Below are 23,059 nucleotides of genomic sequence, written 5' to 3' on the forward strand. Positions count from 1 at the left end.
AGCCATGTAGGGATAACTCAAGCAGGTGAAAAGGTGTGATATGTGTTGCACGGGGCGGGGTGGGGGTGACTAGGGAGTAATACACAGAAGTGTTACTTCTATTAGGTACCAAGAGCTACAAATGATCCGAACTACAGCTGAAAACACAGCAAAGGAGACAAATGGGCACGACTTCCGTTGTTCTTTTTTTAATAATTGGTTTTTATTTTATATGCATTGGTATTCTGCCTGCATGTGTATCTGTGTGAGGGTGTTAGATCCCCTGGAACTGGAGTTACAAACAGTGAGCTGTCCTGTGGGTGCTGGGTCCCTTGGAAGAACAGCCAGTGCTCTTAAACCATTAATCCATCTCTCCAGCCCTACTGTTGTTCTTTCTTCTGTTTTTTTTTTTATTTTACAGAATTTAAACTGGTAGCAACAACCAAACGAGTGAGTTATATTTTGCAAACCCTTTTTTTCCCCCCAGTTCAAATTTCAGCCACCTTTCTGTAGGCCGAATAGAAAGCAAAGTCTCCAAACCTAATTCCCAGGGGGCCCTGGGTTTCAACCCAGACACGGGATGTGAGGGCTCCAGATGGACTCGAGGGGCGCGTTTCTTTCACCCACCCGCGGATAAACCACAGGGTGCGTGGGCACAGATACGGCTGTTGGGGGGTGGGGAAGAGAGAAGGCGGACTGAAGTCTAATTCAGAAAGCCCACAAAACCCGGAAAGGGCTAACCCTGGTGGGCGGGCTCTTGGATGCGGAAGCGGAAGCAGAGTGCCGGAAGCTGCGACGACTCCTGCTATGGCCGAGGTACTGTCGGTTTCGACGGGATCGGTGGCCGGCTGCCGGGCGCGGGCAGCGCACAACGTGCTGAATCAGGTGGTCCTCCCTGGGGAGGAGCTGGTGCTGCCGGAGCACGAGGACGTGGACGGCCTTGGCGGTGCCGGGGAGCAGCCGTTGCGTCTGAATTCGGGGGCGCGCCCGCGGCTGCGCGTCGTGTGTGGCCCGGGTTTACGACGCTGCGGGGACCGCCTGCTGGTCACCAAGTGTGGCCGCCTGCGTCACAAGGAGCCCGGAGGAGGCGGCGGTGGCGTTTACTGGGTGGATTCGCAACAGAAGCGGGTGAGCGGGTGCTGCAGCCAGCGATAGTGGAACCCTAGTTCCGGGAAGACCCCTGCGAGTGGAAGCCTAGAGCCGCGGTAGCTCCTAGGTCCTCTCTTTGTCTCCTTTAGAGGAAACGCATCCTGAGGAGGGCGAGAAAGGGCTAGAAAGTAGGAAGCCGCAGGCGTGCCATTTGGAGTCCCAGCTGCAGGGAGTCTAAATAACAGGGAGTTAAATTTCTCGCAGAGTAAGAGCTTTCACATAGAAGTGTCCAATGGATGCGTTTCCTTGCCTGTAAGGATTCTTGTGCCCCCGACTGTATAAAAGATGCTGAAGTATGAAACCTGACTCAGGTCAACTCCGCATTAGAGACTACAAAGTTGGACTGGTGTAGACCGGTTTTGTAGTTCCAGCTACCTGAGTTCATATGAGTTGGGAGGATTGTTTGAGACCCACCCTGAGCATCCATGATAAAACTTGCTAAATATAGTTTACAGTAGTATTCGTGTCTTTTATGGTTGTTCTGTCATTATGTTTTGTAGTACGTACCGGTGAAAGGAGACCATGTGATTGGCATAGTGATCGCTAAATCTGGAGATATATTCAAAGTTGATGTTGGAGGGAGTGAGCCAGCTTCTTTGTCTTACCTGGCATTTGAAGGAGCAACGAAAAGAAACAGGCCGAATGTGCAGGTAATGATGGGAGCCTTTGGTTTCAACAATGAGAAAAATAACTACTCCGAAATTTAACTGTCGAGAGGGCTTCCTGAATTGTCTCCAAAGCATAAACTATCCTTCTGTTTCTCCAAGATAGTTCCTTAGGCGCTGCAAGTCCAGAACCCGTGCTGTGTTCTTGGTTCTTCTCTCCTCGGCTGGAGGGTTATGTTTGCTTCCCCTTGTTACCTGTTCATATCCATATCACAAGGAAAGTGGTCCTCGTCTAAGGGACACTGGTCCTGGCAGTCATGTGTTCATCTCGACTCTAAATCCTTGGAGCCCACCAGGAAGTGATCTTGTTTCCCCAGGATTTCTGGTTGGGCTTTCTGGGTGGTGTAGCAGTACCCTTCCTGAGGAAACATGTGAGCCAGAGATCTGATGGCATCTTTCAAGTCTCACTTGATCTTTTGCGGGCCGATCGCTTTGTCTCCATGAGTTCAAGCATTTGCTCCCTTTTGACAACACTGGGCAGTGGTCTCATTAACACCCCAGCTTCCGTCTGTTGACATTCCCTTTATTTATTTAAGTATATGAATGCTCTGTTGACTTTATGCCAGAAGAGGGCATCAGATCCCCCACTACAGATGGTTTTGAGCCACTATGTGGTTGCTGGGAATTGAACCCAGCTCCTCTGGAAGAGCAGCCAGTGCTCTTAACCTCTGAGCCATCTCTCCAGCCCCCATATTCCTTTCCTTAACAGGAAAAAAAATGTTCAAATCATACAGAATTCATTGGCCTTGATCCCCAGGGGTCTCCCTCATACTAGTGTATTTCATGTAACTGTGCTTACGCTTCACAATACCACTGAACTTAGTTCCCTTGGGTCTTTACTAATGGTGCTCCTGTCTGGATTGCAGTTTCTCTTTAGCCTAAGAGAGAGACATCCATCTTTTTGAGGTTCAGGCTAAGCATCACTATGTAAAGTCATTCATCATCATCACTTTGCCTGTATCTTTTCATGGTACTGGATGGATTTAGTCTTGAACTTATGAGTTTATCCATTCTTTTTTTTTTTTTTTTTTTTTTTTTTTTGGTTTTTCGAGACAGGGTTTCTCTGTGGCTTTGGAGGCTGTCCTGGAACTCGCTTGGTAGTTCAGGCTGGTCTCGAACTCACAGAGATCCGCCTGCCTCTGCCTCCCGAGTGCTGGGATTAAAGGCGTGCGCCACCAACGCCCGGCGAGTTTATCCATTCTTGTTGCCCTGTGGAAAGTTTTGTAGTCACCCAAAGTAGTGGATACTTAAATATTTTTAATATATGCATATTGAGAGTGTTTTGTCCCCATGTATGTATTTGCCCTCTGTGTGACTGCTGCTTGTAGAGGTCAGGCAGGAAGGTCAGGTCCCCTAAAACTTGAGCTATGAATGGTTGTGAGTTGCTAGGGGGGGTGCTAGGAACCAAACCTGGGTCCTTGCAAGAGCATCAAATACTTTTTTTTTTTTTTTTTTGGTTTTACGAGACAGGGTTTCTCTCTATTGTTTTGGAGGCTGTCGGTCCAGCCCAGCCTCGAACTCACAGAGATCCGCCTGCCTCTGCCTCCCGAGTGCTGGGGGCATGCACCACCACTGCCTGGCTAGCATCAAATACTTTTAACCTGTGAGCCATCTCTCCAGCTCTCAACAGTGGGAATTTTTAATGTTGAAGATACCAAGTTCATTCTGTTTCAAAGTTCATTTTTGTAACGTCTTAAATCTTCTGTGAAGTAACATCTGAATTACCATTACCACTGTCCCATTTTCATTTGAATATGGATGTCATGAGTTTTTCCTTCCTGTGGTCAAGTATATCATTTTTTTGTAAGTAAGTACTGATAGAACATTCTCCAATGATTTTTTTTGTTAGTTTTCGTTTTTTGTATCTGCACTGACTGATAGAGCTATCATTAGTTACATGTGGCTATTGAGCATCTGAAAAGGAGCTAATTCAATGAGGAACTGAACTTTATATGTCTTAATTACGTATAAGGTTAAATATAAATTTAAATTAAACCACATTAAGTTGGACAGTGCAATTTTGAAGGGTGTTCTTAGACCTTGAAATGGCTCTTGGTGGAGGTCTTCATGGTATGTGAAGCGGTGACTCAGCTCCCTTAGCCTGAGACCTGTGGGTTGCTGGCATTCCTGCCACAGAACAGAACCAGCAGCGTTAGGATTTCTGGACGAAGGGAAGTGAACTTTTCTCATCTCATAGGTTGGAGATCTCATCTATGGCCAGTGTGTGGTTGCTAATAAAGACATGGAACCAGAAATGGTCTGCATTGACAGCTGTGGACGGGCCAATGGAATGGGTGTGATTGGACAGGACGGTCTGCTCTTCAAAGTGACTTTGGGCCTAATTAGAAAGTAAGTTATACAAGGAGAGATGCATTCTCACCCTGGACTCTTGGGGGAGGGTCTAGGCCCTGGCCTGGATGAAATGACAGACTATGGACACCCCATGGAGGGCCTCACACTCCCTGGGGAAATGAGGGGATATTGGGAGGGTTGGTGGAAGGATGTGGGAGGAGGGGAGGGAGAGGGAGAGAGACCTGGGATTGACATGTGAAGCAACCTTGTTTCTAAATTTTTTGTTTTGTTTTGTTTTAAGAGACAGGGTTTCTCTGTATTGTTTTGGAGGCTGTTGGACCAGCCCAGCCTCGAACTCATAGAGATCCAACTGCCTCTGCCTCCCCAGTCCTGGTATTAAAGGCGTGGTCTTAGAATTAAAGTGTTCAGGGGAAAGGGACTTTATAGGTTTATGTTATGCAACATTGGTGACATGATTGTAAGCTCTGGCAGACCTGGAAAGTAGAAGGTTCTTGGAAGAAAGGGGGCACTGAGCTGGGTACAGTGGCACATTCCTGAGGTCCCAGCCTGGAGAGGCAGGAGAGTTTGCAAATCTGCAAATCTGAGACTGGTTAAGTGACCTAGTTAGACTTCATCTCCGAATAAAAAAGGCCGGGGGAGGAGCTGGTACAAAAAGTTGGCAGCAGATGGCATAATGTGCCTTGATTTGAGAACGATGCTTGCTCAGGGGACTTTGGATAGCCATGGAGAACTACCTAGAAAAGGAATCTTCGTAGGAGAGAGAGCCACAACTAAATTTCTCTTTTCCTGCTTTTCCTACCAGGCTATTAGCTCCAGATTGTGAAATCGTGCAAGAACTGGGAAAACTCTATCCATTGGAGATTGTATTTGGAATGAATGGAAGAATATGGGTCAAGGCAAAAACCATTCAGCAGACTTTAATTTTGGCGAATGTCTTAGAAGCTTGTGAACACATGACCACAGATCAAAGGAAACAAATCTTTGCCAGATTGGCAGAAAGTTGACATGAACACCTCTTTAATGGCTCATTTTATTCAAGACTGAGTTTCCTGGGAAAATCTTTTTCTCAGATGAATCTCTTCCTACCAGATCTTCAGAAGATGCATATTGTCTTAGAGAATCCAATAAAATATTTTTATAAGAGTTACTGGTTTTTACTCACACATAGCTAAGAAAATTGTAATTTTATATAAATTTTATATATAGTGTTATTTGAAGTTTTGCTATGTTACAGCTTCTATAATGAGCTGTAGCTCAACATTAAAACTGTTCTCGTTATAATAGTAAGACTTGTTTGCAGAGGGAAGACCCGTCTGTCATCCCATAAGCCAGTGGAAGAGTATATCCAGCTCATACTCATGTGCTTACTGTGTTGAAGAGTATTGTTCCATTAGCTGACACCTGGTAACTGCAGATGACACTAATCCTCATAAAGGTACTGAACCAGAGTGTGACAGGGCCTAAGGCTTAATTTTAGCTACTGCGTATTTGTATTTCAAATTGGAGTTGCAGGATATTATAACATACTGTGTACTTCAAACTATAGGATATAGTTCTTTCATAGCTATTATAAGAAAAAAAACTAGTAATTACAGGTATTTCACTTGGCAATACAAGGTATTTTTTTATGTCATCTTTTTTTGTGTAGCTTTCTTTGTGTAGCTTTGGAGCCTATCCTGGCACTCGCTCTGTAGACCAGGCTGACTTTGAATTTACCTCTGCCTCCTGAGTGCTGGGATTAAAGGCATGCACCACCACTGTCCGGCCTTCAGCTTTTTTCTTAAGTAACAGTGTGATGAGGATTTCTGATTCTAGTCTGGCTAAATGTTACTTAGCTAACATCAATTCCTACAATCTTTTTTTTTTTAGGTTTTTCGAGACAGGGTTTCTCTATTGTTTTGGAGGCTGTCCTGGAACTCACTCTGTAGACCAGGCTGGCCTCGAACTCACAGAGATCCGATGCCTCTGCCTCCCGAGTGCTGGGATTAAAAGTGTGCACCACCAACGCCCGGCTATTCCTACAGTCTTAAAATAACTATGTCCTTAGTTTTTAGATAAAGAGAGGTTTGGACTTGAGTCAGAAAGAAAATTCTATGCTATTTATGTTAAAGCCTCCAGAGATAAAAATGTAGACTGACAGTGATAAAAGTTCAGTGATTCTCTGAGAATGAGTTATACACCCCTGAAGCCTATGTGGCCTAGTCCCATCCAGTATGAGAAGCATCCATCCAGTGTGAGAACCATCCAGTATGCTGAAAACCTTAGGGGTTTCCTGAGGCCTAGTCTATTTGTCAATATCAGATTTTATCAAGTGATAGCTCCCAGGGCATTCAATGGGAAAGGAGAAGGAAGTAGGCTGAGAGGTCCTTTATGGGAGTAACAGAGATGGCTGTATCTGAATGTGAGAAGTCTGTCTGTAGACTAGTGTGCTTGAGTGTCAGAACGCAGCATTCTTTTCTAGCTGCTTTATTCTGAGTTTATCAGTAACAATGTGGGCGTTTTGATTAGATCTGGGTGTTTGTGTGCACAGCACAGTTTGTATAAGGCCCTGAAGGCCACACAAGGCTATTTCTATGACCAGAAGAGCGGAGCCCTCCATGACGGTAATCAGAAAGAGGACGGGGAGAGCACAGGAAAGAACAAAGGGCTCTAAAGGCTTAAAGAGGGCCGGGCCGGGCTAAGACAGCTAAGCTTACGTGCAGTGTGTGTCTGATCTGCTGAAGAATCAGCACACCTACAGGGGAGAGAAAAGTCATTTTATGCAAGGTCAATGAAAACCTCTGACAAAACGCCTCTAAAAGTAGGCCTTTCACAAATAGAGATTAATGTACAAAACAAATTAACATCCAAAATGCCATCCATGTATTTGGACAATTCCTGAAAACTTTTTTTTAAACCATAGTACTGTTTTATCGGGCATTTCCAGTGAGCCAGGCATGTAGGCGACACAAAGCATAAAATGTGGTCCTTGCCATTAATGGCTTTCAAAATCCATGATAGCAAGTAAAGGCAAGTGTGTGCCACTGCCACCCTTTGCCCTGTCCTTTGGTCTAAGCACCTCTGGCGTTCCACCCACTACAGCTGGAGGCTGCCCATCATTCCATGGAATTCCGGAGAATGTAGCCTTTCCCTGGAGAAACTCCTTTCTTCAATGCTTCAGGCCAGTTGTGAGTCTCAAAGTAGGTGGACAGGACGTCAAACACTGTTGGAGGGTAAACAGAAGCTGGTGACCACTGAGGGAGGAGTAAAGACTGGTGAAGGACTAAGGAACAAAAGGGTGGTGGGGAATACATCACTGACCAAATGTGCTCTGAGTTACGTGCTAGATCGTGGAGGATCATGAGGAAAAGGACACAGCCCTGCCTACTCACAAGGACTCGCTTACACTGGGAGGGGAGACTTGGGAATAGCTAACCCTGCAGCAGGAACACAGTGAGAGGCAGGGCCGCTAAGATGCTCCTGAGATACAGCCGGGGAAAGCAGACGGCATGACAATCTAGGCAAGGGATCCTTGGAGCCAAGAACAAAAAGAAAATGAGGAGTGCCTCTCGGTGGTCAGACGCCTGCCAGTGAGTACATGAAGGAGAGTCTGGGTACATGAGTCACAGGAGACTGCGTCAAGGGGCATGGCTCAAAGCTAAGCAGCAGTCTGAGTACACAGAAAACACAGTGATCATCCAAGAAAAAGGACTAAACAATGACAGGAAGGAAAAACATTTGGGTTGGACCATATGAGCAGTACCTTGATTGATGGCCAGTATTTCTGAATGGTAGTTTTTCTCATTCTGACGCTTGACCATGTATTCCTGGATTGGCAAGCGGGCTGTCTTCACAGAGTATTCTCGAGCTTTTTGAAATGTCACCTTCTGTAAATTAAATTGTCATATTATAAAAATTACAAGTGAAGATATTCACTGTAATAGACACCACCAACTATGAGGATTCCACACATTACTACTTTTAGTTGGTAGAACAGCACACTGTTCACTTCTCTAAAGAGGCATCTACCTGTCTCAGGGGACTTGGACAAGGCAGAAGGAAGTAGTGACCCTACCTCTGCAATAAAGCTCTGCTACTCCCAGCTATTGACTTCAAAATCTCAAATCTAAGAAACCTGAATCATTAATTCTCATTCCTGTCATCTACATTCACCAGCTAACATTATCATATCTGTGTGAAAGTGAGCTACAGACATCTAACATTCCATCACTTAATACTTAACCTTTCACTGGAGAACAAGGGCATTCTCTGCCTTTGACACAGCACTTTCCCTGTAAGATATTTAACATCCACCATTATTAAAGTCCCCCAAATGCCTCTTCTAAAGCTTTCCCCTAATCTGTAATCCAATCATCCACAGTACACTTGACAGGTTTTTGTTCGTAAGAACGGCTCACGTGACTCTCCTGCCTTAGCCTCCCAGGAATATGGGGCCACAGATATGTCACTGTATTTAATGTGCTTTATTCCGTTACATTCCTTTAAAACATCCTGTCTGTTTTAGTTTCTATTACAGTGGCCTTTGTCTTACAGAATGTCTCATCCTAGACTTCTTGGTTTCTCATAAATTTTTATTTTTCGAAATTTGAGCAAGAATACTTGACAGGAAAGAGTATTTCCTCATCAAATTTGGAGATGATAACCAACAACGGCTTTATTGTAATGGGACATTTTGCCTTGGTACTCTGCCAGGGGACATTCTGAGAGCATGTATCTCAGATAGCTTAATCAGCTGCCTGAATCAGTGATCACATTGGGAGCAACAAAAACAATGTCTTTCTAATTTCTATTAGCAGGTTTTTCCTTTAGGAGACCCCCTGCCCATTTTTAGATTATTGTTATGACATTATGGAACACTTAGGTTTTTTTGTCTTGTTTTGTTTTTTTTCAAGACAGGGTTTCTCTGTGCATCCCTGACTGTCCTGGAACTCGCTCTGTAGACCAGGCTGGCCTAGAACTCACAGAGATCCGCCTGCCTCTGCCTCCCGAGCGCTGGATTAAATGTGCGCATGTGCCACCATGTCTGGCAGAACACTTAGTATTAAACAGTTAGCTGTACTTAGGGTTTTTTTGTTTTGTTTTGTTTTGTGGGTGGGGGCGTTGGGGTGGTTCTCTGTGTAAGTACCCTGGCTGTCCTGGAACTCGCTCTGTAGACCAGGCTGGCCTCAAACTCACAGAAATCTGCCTGTCTCTACCTCCCTAGTGCTGGGATTAAAGGCGTGCGCCACCACTGCCCAACTTATTATACTTAGTTTTAAAGCTAAGTATCATCTGTGTTAAACATGTGCTTCATATATGTATGTCTCACACAAAATACTTCTATATACATGATAAACACATGTAAAGTAAAGCAACAAATATACCTAAGAAAAGTGAACCATGGTGCCTTGAGGATTGATAGGTCCAAAGCGGGAAAGATACTTATTTCTCACTATGTTCCTTTTTGCAACTGTAAATTATTATATCATTATTCAACTTAAAAACTATGCAATGTATGTTAGTAAAAATAAACAAAAAATTAATACTTGTATAACAGAAACAAAAGTTAAAACTTCAGTAACAGCCTAATTATTCCAGTGAAACTCTAATTCAACATAAGAAGCCTGAACAAGGGGCTGGAGAGATGGCTCGGCGGTTAAGAGCATTTGTTGTTCTTACAGAGGACCTGGGTTCGATTCCCAGTACCTACAGTTCCAGAGGATTTGATGCCCTCTTCTGACCAGGCATGCACATAACACACAGATATACATGTGAACAAAACAGTCATATACATTAAAAAAAAACCTAAAGAAGAAGTCTGGATAATCCAACTGATTTGAGGCCCTGTGGGAATAAGACTCACACCAGCAGAAAAGTTAGCCTAGAAGAAGCCAACTAATCCCTCACAGAGAACAAAGTGTGGGAAAAAATGATGAGCCGAGATCAGAGTCATCCTGGCAGAAATAAGAGAGTTGGTTAAACCCCCAGAAACAGCTGACCTGACAAAGGTTAACTCTTGAATCCCAGGCATCAGCCTGGTAATCCAGCATGGGACTGATCAAGATCCCCTGAATGTGGGTGTCAGTGAGGAGGCCTAGGTAATGTATTGAGCCTTGGGCAGTAGATCAGTACTCATCCCGAATATACACACGGACTTTGGACTCCCATCCAACAATGTGAGATGCACTCTCACCCTGAACTCTTGGGGGAGGGTCTAGACCCTGCCCTGAAAGAAATGACAGACTATGGACACCCCCATGGAGGGCCTCACCCTCCCTGGGGAAATGAGGGGATAATGGGGGGGGTTGCGGGGAGGGCATGGGAGGAAGGGAGGGAAAGGGAGAGGGACCTGGAACTGACTTGTGAAGCAACCTTGTTTCTTATCTAAATTTAAACTTAAAAATAAATAATAATAATAATAATTAAAAAAAGAGAGAGAGAGAGGATGCAGAAAAACGGCTGTGCCTAAATCACCAGGCAGGAGGGGCGCTCTAGGAACAACAAGCTCTTCTTATTGCCATGCAGCTGCTAGGCCTTCTGGGTAAGATAACAGGGCAATTGCCTCCACTATAAACGGGCTAAAACGTATACTTACCTTCTGAATGCTTTCATCGACAAGTCCACCAATGATGTAAACCGTGTTTGGATCAATGTCTTCAAGGGCTAATGAAAAAATGAAGGCCACTGAGATCAAACTGGTTTTATAATTTCTAAATCCAAAGAAAGCAAAAGGAAAGAAATATCACCAATATTAAAACAACTAATACAACACAACAAAAAGCTAACCCTCTGAAGACAAGCAGACAGGCAGATCTGAAAAATGAATGGTATGCTCAAAGGGACATTATGTTAGAAAAGAAACAAAACCACAGAGAAATGTGAGATAAATATGACAGCACCATGACCAACCTAATACTAGTAAGTGTGAGAATTATGTGAAACAGAGGATATTCTGTGTGTGTAATATAATATGTACATATATAAAATACAGATATAAACACTGACCCCCAAGTTGGTCAGGAAACTGGATTGCCAGGCAGCATACAGAGTCCAACTGAAGATGGAACTAATCTCTGCAGCATTGGATATGTGCCCATAAGATACATCAGTTCATGCCCCCACTCTTGGATGGAGTGACAAGTGTGCCACAGGGAATAATGAAACAAAAGGTGAGGAACAAGTACCACACGAATCATCATTGGAAGGAAAGGAAAGGCACTTACCTTGTTGAGAGTCGGGAGTCAGGTACACAAGGGTTTCCAGAGGAAATAAACTAAAACAGTCCTCTTCTGTGACATCAAGCTGGAAACAGAGATTATTGCACAGCAGATAGGGTTAAAACAGCATAGTGCACATCTCACACCATTTCCTGTCTAGATCCTGTCAGGCACAGTTCTGCTGCCCTGAGGAGAGGCAGGTCTGAGGGCTTCTTGCAAAGTGCTTAGTTGAAACAAACACACACACACAAAAGCACAGACGTTTAAACCACAGAAAGGAGACAGAAAGTGACCAGGGGCTCCCAGAGGGACAGGGAGCACACACCAGTACCACAGATGAGGGAGTCTACACTGGGGATGGCTTTCTGGTGAAAGGAACACGGGAGCCAGGTTTCTGGAGAGAAGTGAGATGGACACATGAGAGAGGAGAGAGAGAGAGAGACAGAGACAGAGACAGAGAGAGAGAGAGAAAGAGAGAGAGAGAGAGAGTCAAAGCAAAGGAAACCACCTGTCTGTCCAGGCAGGGACACAGGAAGGACACAGGAGAATGGTGAAGCAGTGACAGGAGACAGCCAGCTGTGCAGTGCCACACAGCACACCTCTCACACCACGGCCTCTGTGGCTTCCCCAGGGAAGGCTGCCACAACTTATCCCAGCTACACAGCGAGCATCACAGAGGGCATTTTCAGTGCCATTCCTTGAGACAGATCTGGGTTCTCACTTGCATGTCTGCTGCTACCTTTATGAGATCCTCAGCAAAGAGTGGAAACTCCTGTAGCTCTTCCTAAGAGACACTGTAAAGCCACACTGCTTCTAAATGACATTTCTCTTCATCTAACAACCATGTTTCCTGTTCTCCATGACTGTTTCCCAAATAGCATGAACTAGACAGGTTATAAAACATTCCTAGACACTGGGAATATCAGTTTGCCAAAAGGGCAAGAACAAGAAAAGAATGTAATACAAAACATTAACGCAAGATTCTGAGACTTTTTAGAGTGCAACAGTGAAAATACCGTCTATATTCAGACACTACACTTGTCCTCAGCAACCGTGGGGATTGGTTCCAAGGTGGTCTCAGACACCAAAATCTAAGTCTGCTCAAGTCTCTTACATAAAATGTCAGGGTTTACACCTAAGTTACATGCTCCTGAAGACTTTAAATCCTCTCCAGACCATTTTAATGCCCAGTGCACACAGATAGTTCTCATGCTGGAGGGTTAGTTTCCTCTTGTTTTGCAGACAGGGAGGGTCTCCCAATGGCCTAGGACTCACTATGCAGTTCAAGCCAACCTCAAACTTGACAGTCCTTCTGCCTCAGCGTCTGAGGTGCTGGAATTACAGGCCTGAGCCGCCACACCCAGCTATATTGTATTGCAGAGGGAATAAATGACAAGTAAAAACAGTATGTGTTCACTACCGATTCAATTTTTTTCCAAATATTTTTTTTGAAACTATGGTTAAGCCAGGGGTGAGACACCTCGGTGGGTAAAATGACACTAGCCACCAAGCCTGACTTGAGTCTTATCCCAGGACCCATATGGCGGAAAGAGAGAACCAACTCTCATTGCCCTCTGACCTCTGTATTCATGCCATGGTATACACACATAAACACTAAACAAAGGAATAAATGAATGCAATGCAGATGCAGTTAAGTGTATGGATGTGGAAGGCATAGGCAGAGAGCAAGCCGTACATTGAAGAGAGTAAAGCCTTCCATTAGGACACGGCACTTTTAGATAATTCAGGTGATGTGTCGGAGGATTCTTACCAAGTATGCAGAAAATCCATCATTCATCCTCAAGCACTCTTCATAGAGGGGACTGTCAGTTGAGAATCCAGTGAGGCAGATCCAAAAGGGCCTGCTGGCTTTTTTGTTTGAACCATACAACCTTCGAATCTGTCCCGCCAACCTACTCAATTCCTGCAAAGCGATGAGGACAACTCAGCAGAACAACCTTAAGGACAACTCCTGCCAGCCCCGCCAGCTCTGGTCACACAGCAGTCCCTCACTGAACGCTGCTGCACAAGACTCTCTGAGCTAGCCTGGCCCCCTCGACTGCAGGAAATAGCTAGCGCACGAAGAAGTGCTACACTCTAAGGCACCTCACATACAGACCAAGGCTAGGACAATGATGCTATTCTGGAAATACTCATGAGTGCAAAAACAGAGTTCTTCCTCCTGCTGTCTCTGCCGCTGTGCATTTAATGATATTTGGAAAGATTACTTCTGCTTTTATCTACAGCTTTGTGTTATGTGATTTCAGCATTTAATTATTAAAAAAGGTTAGAGTAGCAACACACAACACTTTTGTGCTCCATTAAGTACACATGGCACCATCACCCCAACTTTTAAGAGATGCCACTGTGTTGCAAGTTTTAACTTTGCTCCCTAATCCTGGAAAGTTGTTTTACAATTTAGCTTGATTTATGCTATACTGAATAAAAGGCATAACAGGCTTTGGGTCTGATTTAATCTGCTCTCCCAGTTAACAAAAAGGGAAACTGCATTGTTCGCTCTGTGTATGCTTGTGTATGGTTGCCGCCTCTGCCTCCACAGTGCTGGGATTAAAGGAGTACATCACTGCATTCTGCCTCCTTGTTCAGTTTTTAGAAGGCTACAGTTAGAGAGTCTGTTGAGAACCTTAGAGATGTAGTGTTCCTAGGTTCTCTGAGAAACATGTAACATTAACACACATAACAGAGATGTCTGAAATAAGATTCACTATGGTGTAAGGCCTCAAATTCAGAACCAGTATTATGTGCTGGTCTGACTTAGGGCACAACTGAGATGACCTCAAAAGCCAAATTCAGGCTCCCCCTGCAGCTCTGCCCTTCTAGACGAAACAAGTGCCCCTAGCTAAAAAGCCTTTTTTATCACGCTAATGAGGCACAGTTCCTGCTTATTCCTATTTGGCTCCAGCAGCCCATGAAGTCATCCAAATAAGCCAACCATATTGTCCTGGGGGACCAGGGGACTCTCATCCTTGATACTACAAAGCCAACCCACTGCTTTCTAAGTGTAACCCCTTGTGGCTTTGAGTAGCATGTCATAGCCTCCTCCCTAGGCTGTGAGTCCATAGCCATCTGTCTGTCCAGGATCGTGTGGCAACTGTTCAGTCATCTGCAGAACCCTACGGGGCAAATCCCTCAATCACTAAAGGAAATAACTAAATTGAAAACACTGCAAGGAGGTCCCCTCCCCAGGAACCTCCCCACAGAATGCTGCCAAGCTAGTGCTACTCTTCCAAGCAGAAGGACAAAGAGTTAGTGTCTGGAGAGCTGAACCAGCAGGTCCACCCAGAGGGAAAACATCAAGGCCACAGTGGTAGGCTCAAAAGAGAAGATAAACTGCAAATAACCAGAGAACACATTCCTTTCCAACAGTCACTGTGGAGCTCGGCAGCCTAGAATAGAAAACCAGACACTTCCAGACTACTAGAGTGCCGTAGAAGCTGGCGATGGTCACCCACTTCACAGAGGCTGCTCCCTTCCATGTCTCCCTTGGGATCTGAGTATTCTACCTTCTTTGACATGTGGTGGGTCATGCTTAAGTCAACACATAGTCTTGGTCCTGAATGTTTGGCTTCCAAAAGTTTCTCTTTGGTTAAGGCTTTCAAAAAACGTTTGCTGTGCTGGGGGCAGGAGCCTGTGACAGAAATACCAGAGAGGATTAAAAATGGGATAGCACAGGTGCTACAATCAACAATTAATAGATGGGACCTCATAAAACTGAGAAACTTCTGCATGGCAAAGGACACCATCATTTGGACAAAGCAGCAATGACAGAATGGGAAAAGATTATTATAAACTATACATTTGATAGAGAGCTAATATTCAAAGTATATAAAGAATTAAAAAAACTAGGTATCAAGAAACTAAATAACCCAATTAAAAAATGGGATACAGATCTAAACAGAGAATTCTCAAAAGAGGAAGCTCAAATGGCTGAGAAACAAAGAAATGTTTAACATCCTTAGCCATCAGGGGAATGCAATCAAAACTACTTGGAGATTTCACGTTACACCATCAGAATGGCTAACATGAATAAAACAAACAAGTGACAACTCAGGCTAGCAAGGATGGGGAGTAAAGGGAACACTCACCCATTTCTGGTGGGAGTGCAAACTTGTACTGCCGCTATGGGAATCAGTGTGGTGGTTCCTCAGGAATATGAAAATTGATATATCCCAAGATCTAGCTATACCACTTGAGCATATACCCAAAGAATGCTTTCATCCACAGAGACACTTGCTCAACCATGTTCACTGATACTTTATTCAATAATAGCTAGAAACTGGAAACAACCTAGATGCCCCTCAACACAAGAATGGGTAAAGAACATGTGGCACATTTACACAATGGAGTACTACTCAGCAGTTAAAAATGACATCTATGATTTGCAGGTAAATGGATGGAACTATAAAATGTCATCCAGGGTGAAGTATCCTAGACCCAGGAAGACAAATATGTTATGTATTTACTTATATGTGGGTATCAGTTGTTAAATCAACGATAACCAAGCTACAATTCATAGAACCACAGAGATTGGGTATAGAGTAAGGGACTAGAGGGAGACAGATCTCCCTAGGAAAGGGAAATAGAATAGGGAGCTATGCATGGATGGATAGATAGATGGATGGATGGATGGATGGATGGATGGATGGACGGACAGACAGGCTGTTACAGGAGGATCGAGTGGGGAGGGGAAGGAAAGGGGTATGAAAGGAGGAATACAGGGAGATACAGCTAAAATTAGGGCCATTTGAGGGGTAGTATGGAAACCTAATACAGCAGACGCTTCCTATAATATATACATAGACAGAGTCCCAACTGGCTATCTCTTGTTACCAAATGAATCTTCCAGTACTGGGATTAGGTTACATCTAATTGAGATGTTGGCTAACGGGGCCCATAGGAATCCCCAAACAACGTAGGCTGTTGTGAAATATTTGTACATTGTGTGAAGATATGTTGCTGTGATTGGTATAATAAAAAGCTGAATGGCCAATAGTTAGGCAGGAGATATAGGCAGGACTTCTGGGTAGAGAGAAGACTCTGGGAAGAAGAAAGGCGGAGTCATCAGCAAGACGGAGAGAAAATAGAAGGTGTAAAATGGAAGAGAGGTAAAGCTGGCCGGGCGTTGGTGGCGCACGCCTTTAATCCCAGCACTCGGGAGGCAGAGGCAGGCGGATCTCTGTGAGTTCGAGGCCGGGCTGGACCGATAGCCTCCGAAACAATACAGAGAAACCCTGTCTCATAAAAACCAAAAAAAAAAAAAAAAAAAAGAGAGGTAAAGCCATGTGACAGAACGTAAATATAAACGGGTTAATTTAAGTTATAAGAGCTAGTTGAGACAAGACAAAGCTAATGGCCAACCTTGTAAACGTAATAAATATAAATACCTACAAGCCTTTTGATATACAACGGTGTCCTGACTGCACCATGCTAGGGCAATGGTGGCACAGAGCTTGCGGGAGTGACTAACAAATATCTGACTTAAGGCCCATTCCATGAGACGGAGCCCACGTCAACATTGCTTGGATGGCCAAGAACAGAGACTAGATATCCCAGGGACCTAGGGTAAAACCAAGTACTACTGGGCTAAAACAAACAAAAAAGAACAATAACAACACCCCCCAAAACCCTGAATACATAGTAATAAAATAACTCCTAGTGACATTCTGCTATACTCATAGATCAGCAGAGAAGCTTCTTCCTGAAGCAGATGGGAACAGAGACCCACAGCCAGACACAATGCAGAGTAAGAGACCTTGGAACCTCTTCCCCTTGGGAAGAGAAGGCAGGGAAAGCAAAGAGTCAGAGGGGATGGAGGACACTAAGAAAACTAGGTCCTCAGATGGGCATTGGTGGCGTATGCCTTTAATCCCAGCACTCGGGAGGCAGGCGGATCTCTGTGAGTTTGAGGCCAGCCTGGTCTACAAGAGCGAGTTCCAGGACAGCCTCCAAAACAATACAGAGAAACCCTGTCTCGAAAAACCAAAAAAAGAGAAAAAGACAGCAAGGTCCTCTAACTCAGCACGATCATGGCTCCTATGAAATCACAGACACTGAGGCAGCGTGCACAGGGCCTGGTTTAGTGTTTCTATGGGATTCCCGAGTGACACTCCTGTGCCTTCTCTTGGGCTCCTTTCCTTGTTTGTCTTCTCCATCTCCAATGGGATAGAGTTTGTTTTATCTTATTATATTTTATAGTAATACAATATCTATGGTATAAATTATAAATTATGCAATCACAGTTATGGTACCTGGGTGTTCTGTATGCTTGGCTTTGCTTCTTTCTTTTTCCTGCTTCCTTTTGCTTTTCTTCGAGGAGACTATCCTTTCCCAGTGTCTCTGTTTTCTCTGCACATTTTTCTTACATTATCCGGAAAACAAAATTGTTTGAGAGCACCGTAAGAGTCAGAAAGGAAAATGGACATCAGAGTCACCTTCCTTCACTTACATATAAAATTAGAGGGGAAAAGGATTTTTGTCTTAAAATCAAACCTACTGGCTTGTGTTTATTTTTAACCTTACTCCTATGATTTCTTTGCTGTTTTATTTTCATTGGTGAATATACACTGTACCCAGTGCTGAGGTATTACTATTGTATGCACTGCTTGGTATCTGACTCAGGGTCTGCAAGGCAACAGTTCTAACTGAATAATATCCCTACCCAGGCCATAATTAGAGAGAACATCACCCCAACCCCACCATCACAATAGTGACTTTTCCAGGTTATCCAAAATTCATTTGAGACAGAATGTAAAGAACAGAGTATGGAGTTCCTAATCTTTTTAGACACATATCAAACTGTCTTTTAAATTTTTGTTTACATTCTTAAGACTCAAATGAAACCTTAATCAAGCCAGCAAGAAATGGATTCAAAACTTAGAGCACACAAAATTAATTCTCAACTCCTTTCATCTCCCTATTGGCCCTCAAAGCAGGGGCCTCTGGCCACTCGTCACGGCAAGCTCACAGTACATACCGAGCGCCACGTGGCACTGTTTGCAGGGCAGGCCTCTTCCTCTCGGTGCTCATATACCACATCCATCTGCAGAAGCTGGAAGATCTCAGAGAGTCCATCTTCACCTCCATCCCCCGGGAAACCTTGTCCCTGTAACACCAGTGACTCTGCACTCTGAGCACTCTCTTCCAACGTACAGTCCATGCACTCACGTCACTAACACAGGGAACTCCTGCATCCAAAAGACAGAGAGTGTCACTGTGTTAGTGAGGGGCAGGGGACAGTGCTGGCCCAGACTGACTGACAAAGAGAGGCCTGCTGCAGAGTATTCCAGCAGTAAAGAAGCCAACACACTTCTTGGAGGACAAGGACTGGATACGCACAGAGAGCCAACTTTCTGTTGTGTTCTTTGGAAGGCACCGCATCATTACGATTCAGTTTACTTTCAGATCAGTCCTTTAGCAGATACTTCTTAAGCACCTACCACATACAAGGTCCGAGCCAGGAGAAAAGTATGGTACACTCCTGGGGTTCGGTGACAGGTCAGAACTACTTTTGTCAAGCCTCACGTCACCCTGTATCTGAGTAACATCACAGCAGAAAGTCAGTCACCACTGAGAATGTGCAATGTCCCTTGGGGGACTGAGGCTGAAAACACACGGAGACGCATCATAACTGTGGTGTTCAAATTCCCAAAACATAAGTCAGTGATGCTTGTACAAGCTGGCCTCAAACTCACAGATCCCCCTGTCTCTGCCTGAGTTCTGGGACTGAAGTGTTCACTACCACGCCCTGCTAGACCAGGGTTTAATAAACTGTGTCTTCTTGTAATAACCCTTTTACCCGAGAGCACATTTACATTATCTTAAATATTTATTATTGTATGTGTGTCCGTGACATGTGTGCATTTGGTAGTGGGGTATCCATGTACAGAGTGTATCTGAATATCAAAGGAAAACTGAGTGGAGTCGGTTCTCTCTTCCCTTTACATGGAATTAGGTTATCAGGCTTGTCCTGGGACATCTTGCTGTCTCTCACCCAAGGAATTTTTATGCAAGTCTAGTACATAAAAACATATAATATATATAAAATCAAACAACTGATAATAAATCACAAATTCATTCTAAAACAATTCTTTGGTGTACAAATATTTTTATCATTTACTAAAGATGAGAGCAAGTTTGCATCCCAAAGAGATGGATGTCTTTATTTTCTTCATATAAAGCACTGAATCTTGGCTGAATATCTGATACTGTAGGATGGAATGCTTCAGTGTTTTTTAGAGTTGACTGATAATTTGATTCTATAATTAACAAAGCTGAGAATACCACTTCATATAAATGTGTGGTACAAAGTGGCAGAGATGTGTATTTCAGGAATTGTTGGAAATTCTGTCCTAATCCCAACCCAAAATTCAATGAACAATTCTATCCACCGGAGTCACATGACCTGATTTGATAGGAGACCTGAGTTTAACCCCTGGAACTTGTGTAAATGTGGAAGGAAGGAACTAACTCCACAAAGTTGTCCTCTGACCTCCACACATGTGTCCTGGCACACATACCGACACATCTTACACACACACAAATAAAAAATACTCTTCCTAGCCGGGCGTTGGTGGTGCACGCCTTTAATCCCAGCACTCGGGAGGCAGAGGCAGGCGGATCTCTGTGAGTTCGAGGCCAGCCTGGTCTACAAGAGCTAGTTCCAGGACAGCCTCCAAAAGCCTTGGAGAAACCCTGCCTCAAAAAAAAAAAAAAAAAAAAAACTCTTCCTAATAAAACCTCTCAGGCCTAACATCTGGCATTTGCCTACTATTCACAAACCTCTGAGTTTGAGCCCCAGAAATACCAAATAAATAAAGGTGTATTTTAACAGCCACATTTCATGGCGTTTTGTGTTCTTATCTGTATATGACTATTTATTTGGACAATAAGCATGCACTGAGTGCCTTCTACATGACAGGCCCTGTTGGGGACTGAAGTTATAATGTCTCTTTGGAAGTCTTTCTGGTTTTGTTCCTAAATTCTATAGTCCCCGAAGATGCTTTTCATACCAGAAGTTAAATAAAGACAACACCAACCTATATCATATCTGCCTGCACACTCCTGAAGGCAGAGAGCACCTTTCTTGAGCTTTGCACCTCTGGTAGCCAGCATGAATCCTGGCACACATGGAAATTCAGTACATGCTGGATAGAGGTTATCATCTAAGAGCCCTCACAAGGCAAAGGTGTTGCTGAGCATCAAGACGCATAGATCTGGGAGCTGGAGAGGTGGCTCAGTGGTTCAGAGCATTTGCTGCTTTTAAAGAGGACCCCAGTTCTAGTACCAGCATCCCTATCAGGAGGTTCACAACTGCCTATAGCTGCTCTCTAGGAGACCAGATACTCTCTTCTAGACTCTGATGGCAGTTGCACCCACACAGACTTGTGTGTGCATATATGAGTCTCTCTCTGTCTCTCTCTGTCTCTGTCTCTCTCTGTCTCTGTCTCTGTCTCTCTCTCTCTCTCTCTCTCTCTCTCTCTCTCTCGCTTAAAATAAATCTTAAGAAACATACAGATCTGATGAACCTGCACAAGACATTATCTATGCCAAGATTTGGCATTTCACCTCTTAACTAAAAAATCTTTTCTCAAGGAGGAGATATAAACCTGTAATCCCTGAGTTCGAGGCTAGCCTGGTCTAGAAGTCAATTCCAGGACAGCCAAGGCTACACAGAGAAACCGTCTCAAAAAGGAAAAAGTATCCTAGGATGGCAAGTAACACAGTGGAGTGCTTGCTTACCATGCACCAAGCCCTGGACTCAACCCTTGGTGTTGCATAAGCCAGTGTGACAGCTCAGGTAACTCCAGTACTAGGAAGGTAGAAAACAGGGAGGTCAGAGGTTCAAGGCCATCCTTGGCCACATCCAAAGTTTGAGGCTAGTCTGAACTACCTGAGACCCTGCCTCAAATATATAAGTAAATTCAGGAAATATATATTTATAAATAGATAGCAACAGATATATAAATAAGAGTATCTAAATGTTTGAAAAATTATACCACCCTTCTGCCTAGGATCAGCAGTGTTTTCTATTTCACTTACAGCAGTCCAGCCTTCCATCAATTTTCCTTTTTCTAAACGATTCCACTTATTTATTCATTTGGTTGATTGGTTGATTGACAGGGTCTCACTACGAAGCCTTGGCTGTCCTAAAACTTGCTATGTAGACCAGGCTGGCTTCCAACTCACAGATCCGCCTTGCCCTTCCCTTCCAAGTGCTGGGGTTAAAAACCTACATTTTTATTTTATTTTAAAAGATTATGTATGTATGTGGCTATGTGCATGTTAGTACAGGGGCGCCCATGGAAGTCAGAGGCACCGGATCCCCTGGAGTTGAAGTTACAGGCAGTCATGTGTCACCCAGACGTGGTTGCTGAGAACCAAACTCCGGTCCTCTTTAAGAGCAGGCTTTCCTGCTAGCCCCGCCTCCATTGATTTTCTTTAGCTCTCCGGTCTAACTACTCCCCAAACACACTAAACACCCCGAAGTCTCGTCACAAACTGTTCTTTCTTTCCACGATGCTCTTTCCTCAATCTCTTTCGTCCTCAGCTCACGAATATTTTCACTATCCAGCACTACCTACTTTGTTTTTCTGTCTGATTTCCCCATACCCTTACAAGTAAATGTTCTGTTTATTCAGAATCTCAAGAAATACTTTTTGCATTAACTCCGTCATCCCCAAGTCCCACCGGAGGAGCACAAACGCCGTCACTAAGTGTCCGCTCTTCTGCTTGCACAGGGCTCCCACAGGCTCTCATCCTGGGCAGTGGGCCCAAAGCTAACACCTTCTGCACTTCCTAGCCCTACTTAGCCCCCAGGCCGCAGAGAACGCGGGTCCCGCGGGCCTGCGGGCTGAGAACGAGGGGAGGCTAGACCCGGAAACCCAGGGCTGTGGGTGCCGCGGCCTCAGGGTTGGGACCCAGTAGTCTCCAGCCAACCCTCAAAACCAGCGACGTCTCCCCTCCTTCCCCCCACTTCGCCCCGCTTACCTGACACTCACACCTTGCTCAGAAGAGACACAACCAGTTGGCCCCGCCCCCGAACCACTTCCGGTTCCTGATCAGCTTCCGTGTGGCATTCTGGGAGTTATAGTTTTTAACCCGCAACGCTCTAGAGGACGCCAGTAGGCTAGAGATGCTTCTCTACTCTGCGTTACCCGTTAAGTTAGTTGAGGGTGGCAATTCCAGCTCCTCGCAGACCTTACACAGCTCAAACAGGTAACTAGTCTCTTTCTGGCTAGCTGGACACTGCAAAACTGAGGTAAACTAAGCTTCAATCAAAAGAACCAGTTAGCTAACACAGCCTTTTCCTGAGCACACAGTACTCGCTCGGCTGCCAGGCTGTCAAGTTCAAAACCCAGGCAAGATTTAGCAGGCAAGAGTCTAGCGGCTGTCTATATTCTTCGTGTATCTCCTTTTACCTAGAAACCCAGAAACAGGCTCAGACACACGAAATTATCTTTCCTAGCCTTGTCTTTTTTAAGATTTGTTTTTGTATCTGTGTATGGGTGCTTTACCTCACTAGGTTTGCTCACCTCTTGCGTGCCTGCTACTCGGGGAAACCAGAAGAGGGTGTTGGCTCCCCTGGGAACTGGAGTTACAGAGATTTATGAGCAGCCGTATGGGTGTTGGGAACCAAGTCCAGGTCTACTGAAGGAGCAGCCAATGCTCTTAACTGCTGAGCCAGCTCTCCAGCCCTGACCCCAGCCTTGTGTTTATATAGACATCTGCTACTTTCTG

General features: G+C 44.5%; 2 protein-coding genes across 4 annotated transcripts; one reads left to right on the plus strand and one right to left on the minus strand.

The window, feature by feature from the left end:
* The first annotated feature begins 756 nt into the window (after positions 1–756).
* On the plus strand, positions 757–5,249 carry Exosc3 (exosome component 3). The gene is made up of 4 exons (XM_005078747.4): positions 757–1,107; positions 1,629–1,778; positions 3,991–4,142; positions 4,909–5,249. The coding sequence occupies exons 1-4, from the start codon at positions 787–789 to the stop codon at positions 5,108–5,110; spliced, it is 825 nt and encodes a 274-aa protein (XP_005078804.1). The 5' UTR covers positions 757–786; the 3' UTR covers positions 5,111–5,249.
* Positions 5,008–22,382, minus strand: Trmt10b (tRNA methyltransferase 10B). 3 transcript variants are annotated; one of them, XM_013119697.3, is made up of 10 exons: positions 22,310–22,337; positions 21,062–21,131; positions 18,297–18,507; positions 17,572–17,680; positions 14,827–14,951; positions 13,074–13,226; positions 11,309–11,387; positions 10,681–10,748; positions 7,849–7,972; positions 5,008–7,308 (listed from the first exon to the last, which is right to left on the minus strand). In XM_013119697.3, exons 3-10 carry the CDS (start codon positions 18,477–18,479, stop codon positions 7,202–7,204), a joined length of 948 nt encoding a protein of 315 aa, XP_012975151.1. In that variant the 5' UTR covers positions 18,480–18,507; positions 21,062–21,131; positions 22,310–22,337; the 3' UTR covers positions 5,008–7,201. The 3 variants fall into 3 exon arrangements, with proteins under 3 accessions (XP_012975151.1, XP_005078944.1, XP_012975153.1); XM_005078887.3 differs by lacking the exon at positions 21,062–21,131 and having other exon boundaries at positions 22,310–22,382; XM_013119699.2 differs by lacking the exons at positions 14,827–14,951; positions 17,572–17,680; positions 21,062–21,131; positions 22,310–22,337 and having other exon boundaries at positions 13,074–13,215; positions 18,297–18,394.
* Positions 22,383–23,059: the final 677 nt, after the last annotated feature.

This window comes from Mesocricetus auratus, unplaced genomic scaffold (genome assembly GCF_017639785.1).
Source record: "Mesocricetus auratus isolate SY011 unplaced genomic scaffold, BCM_Maur_2.0 Super-Scaffold_6730, whole genome shotgun sequence".
NCBI lineage: Eukaryota > Metazoa > Chordata > Mammalia > Rodentia > Cricetidae > Mesocricetus > Mesocricetus auratus.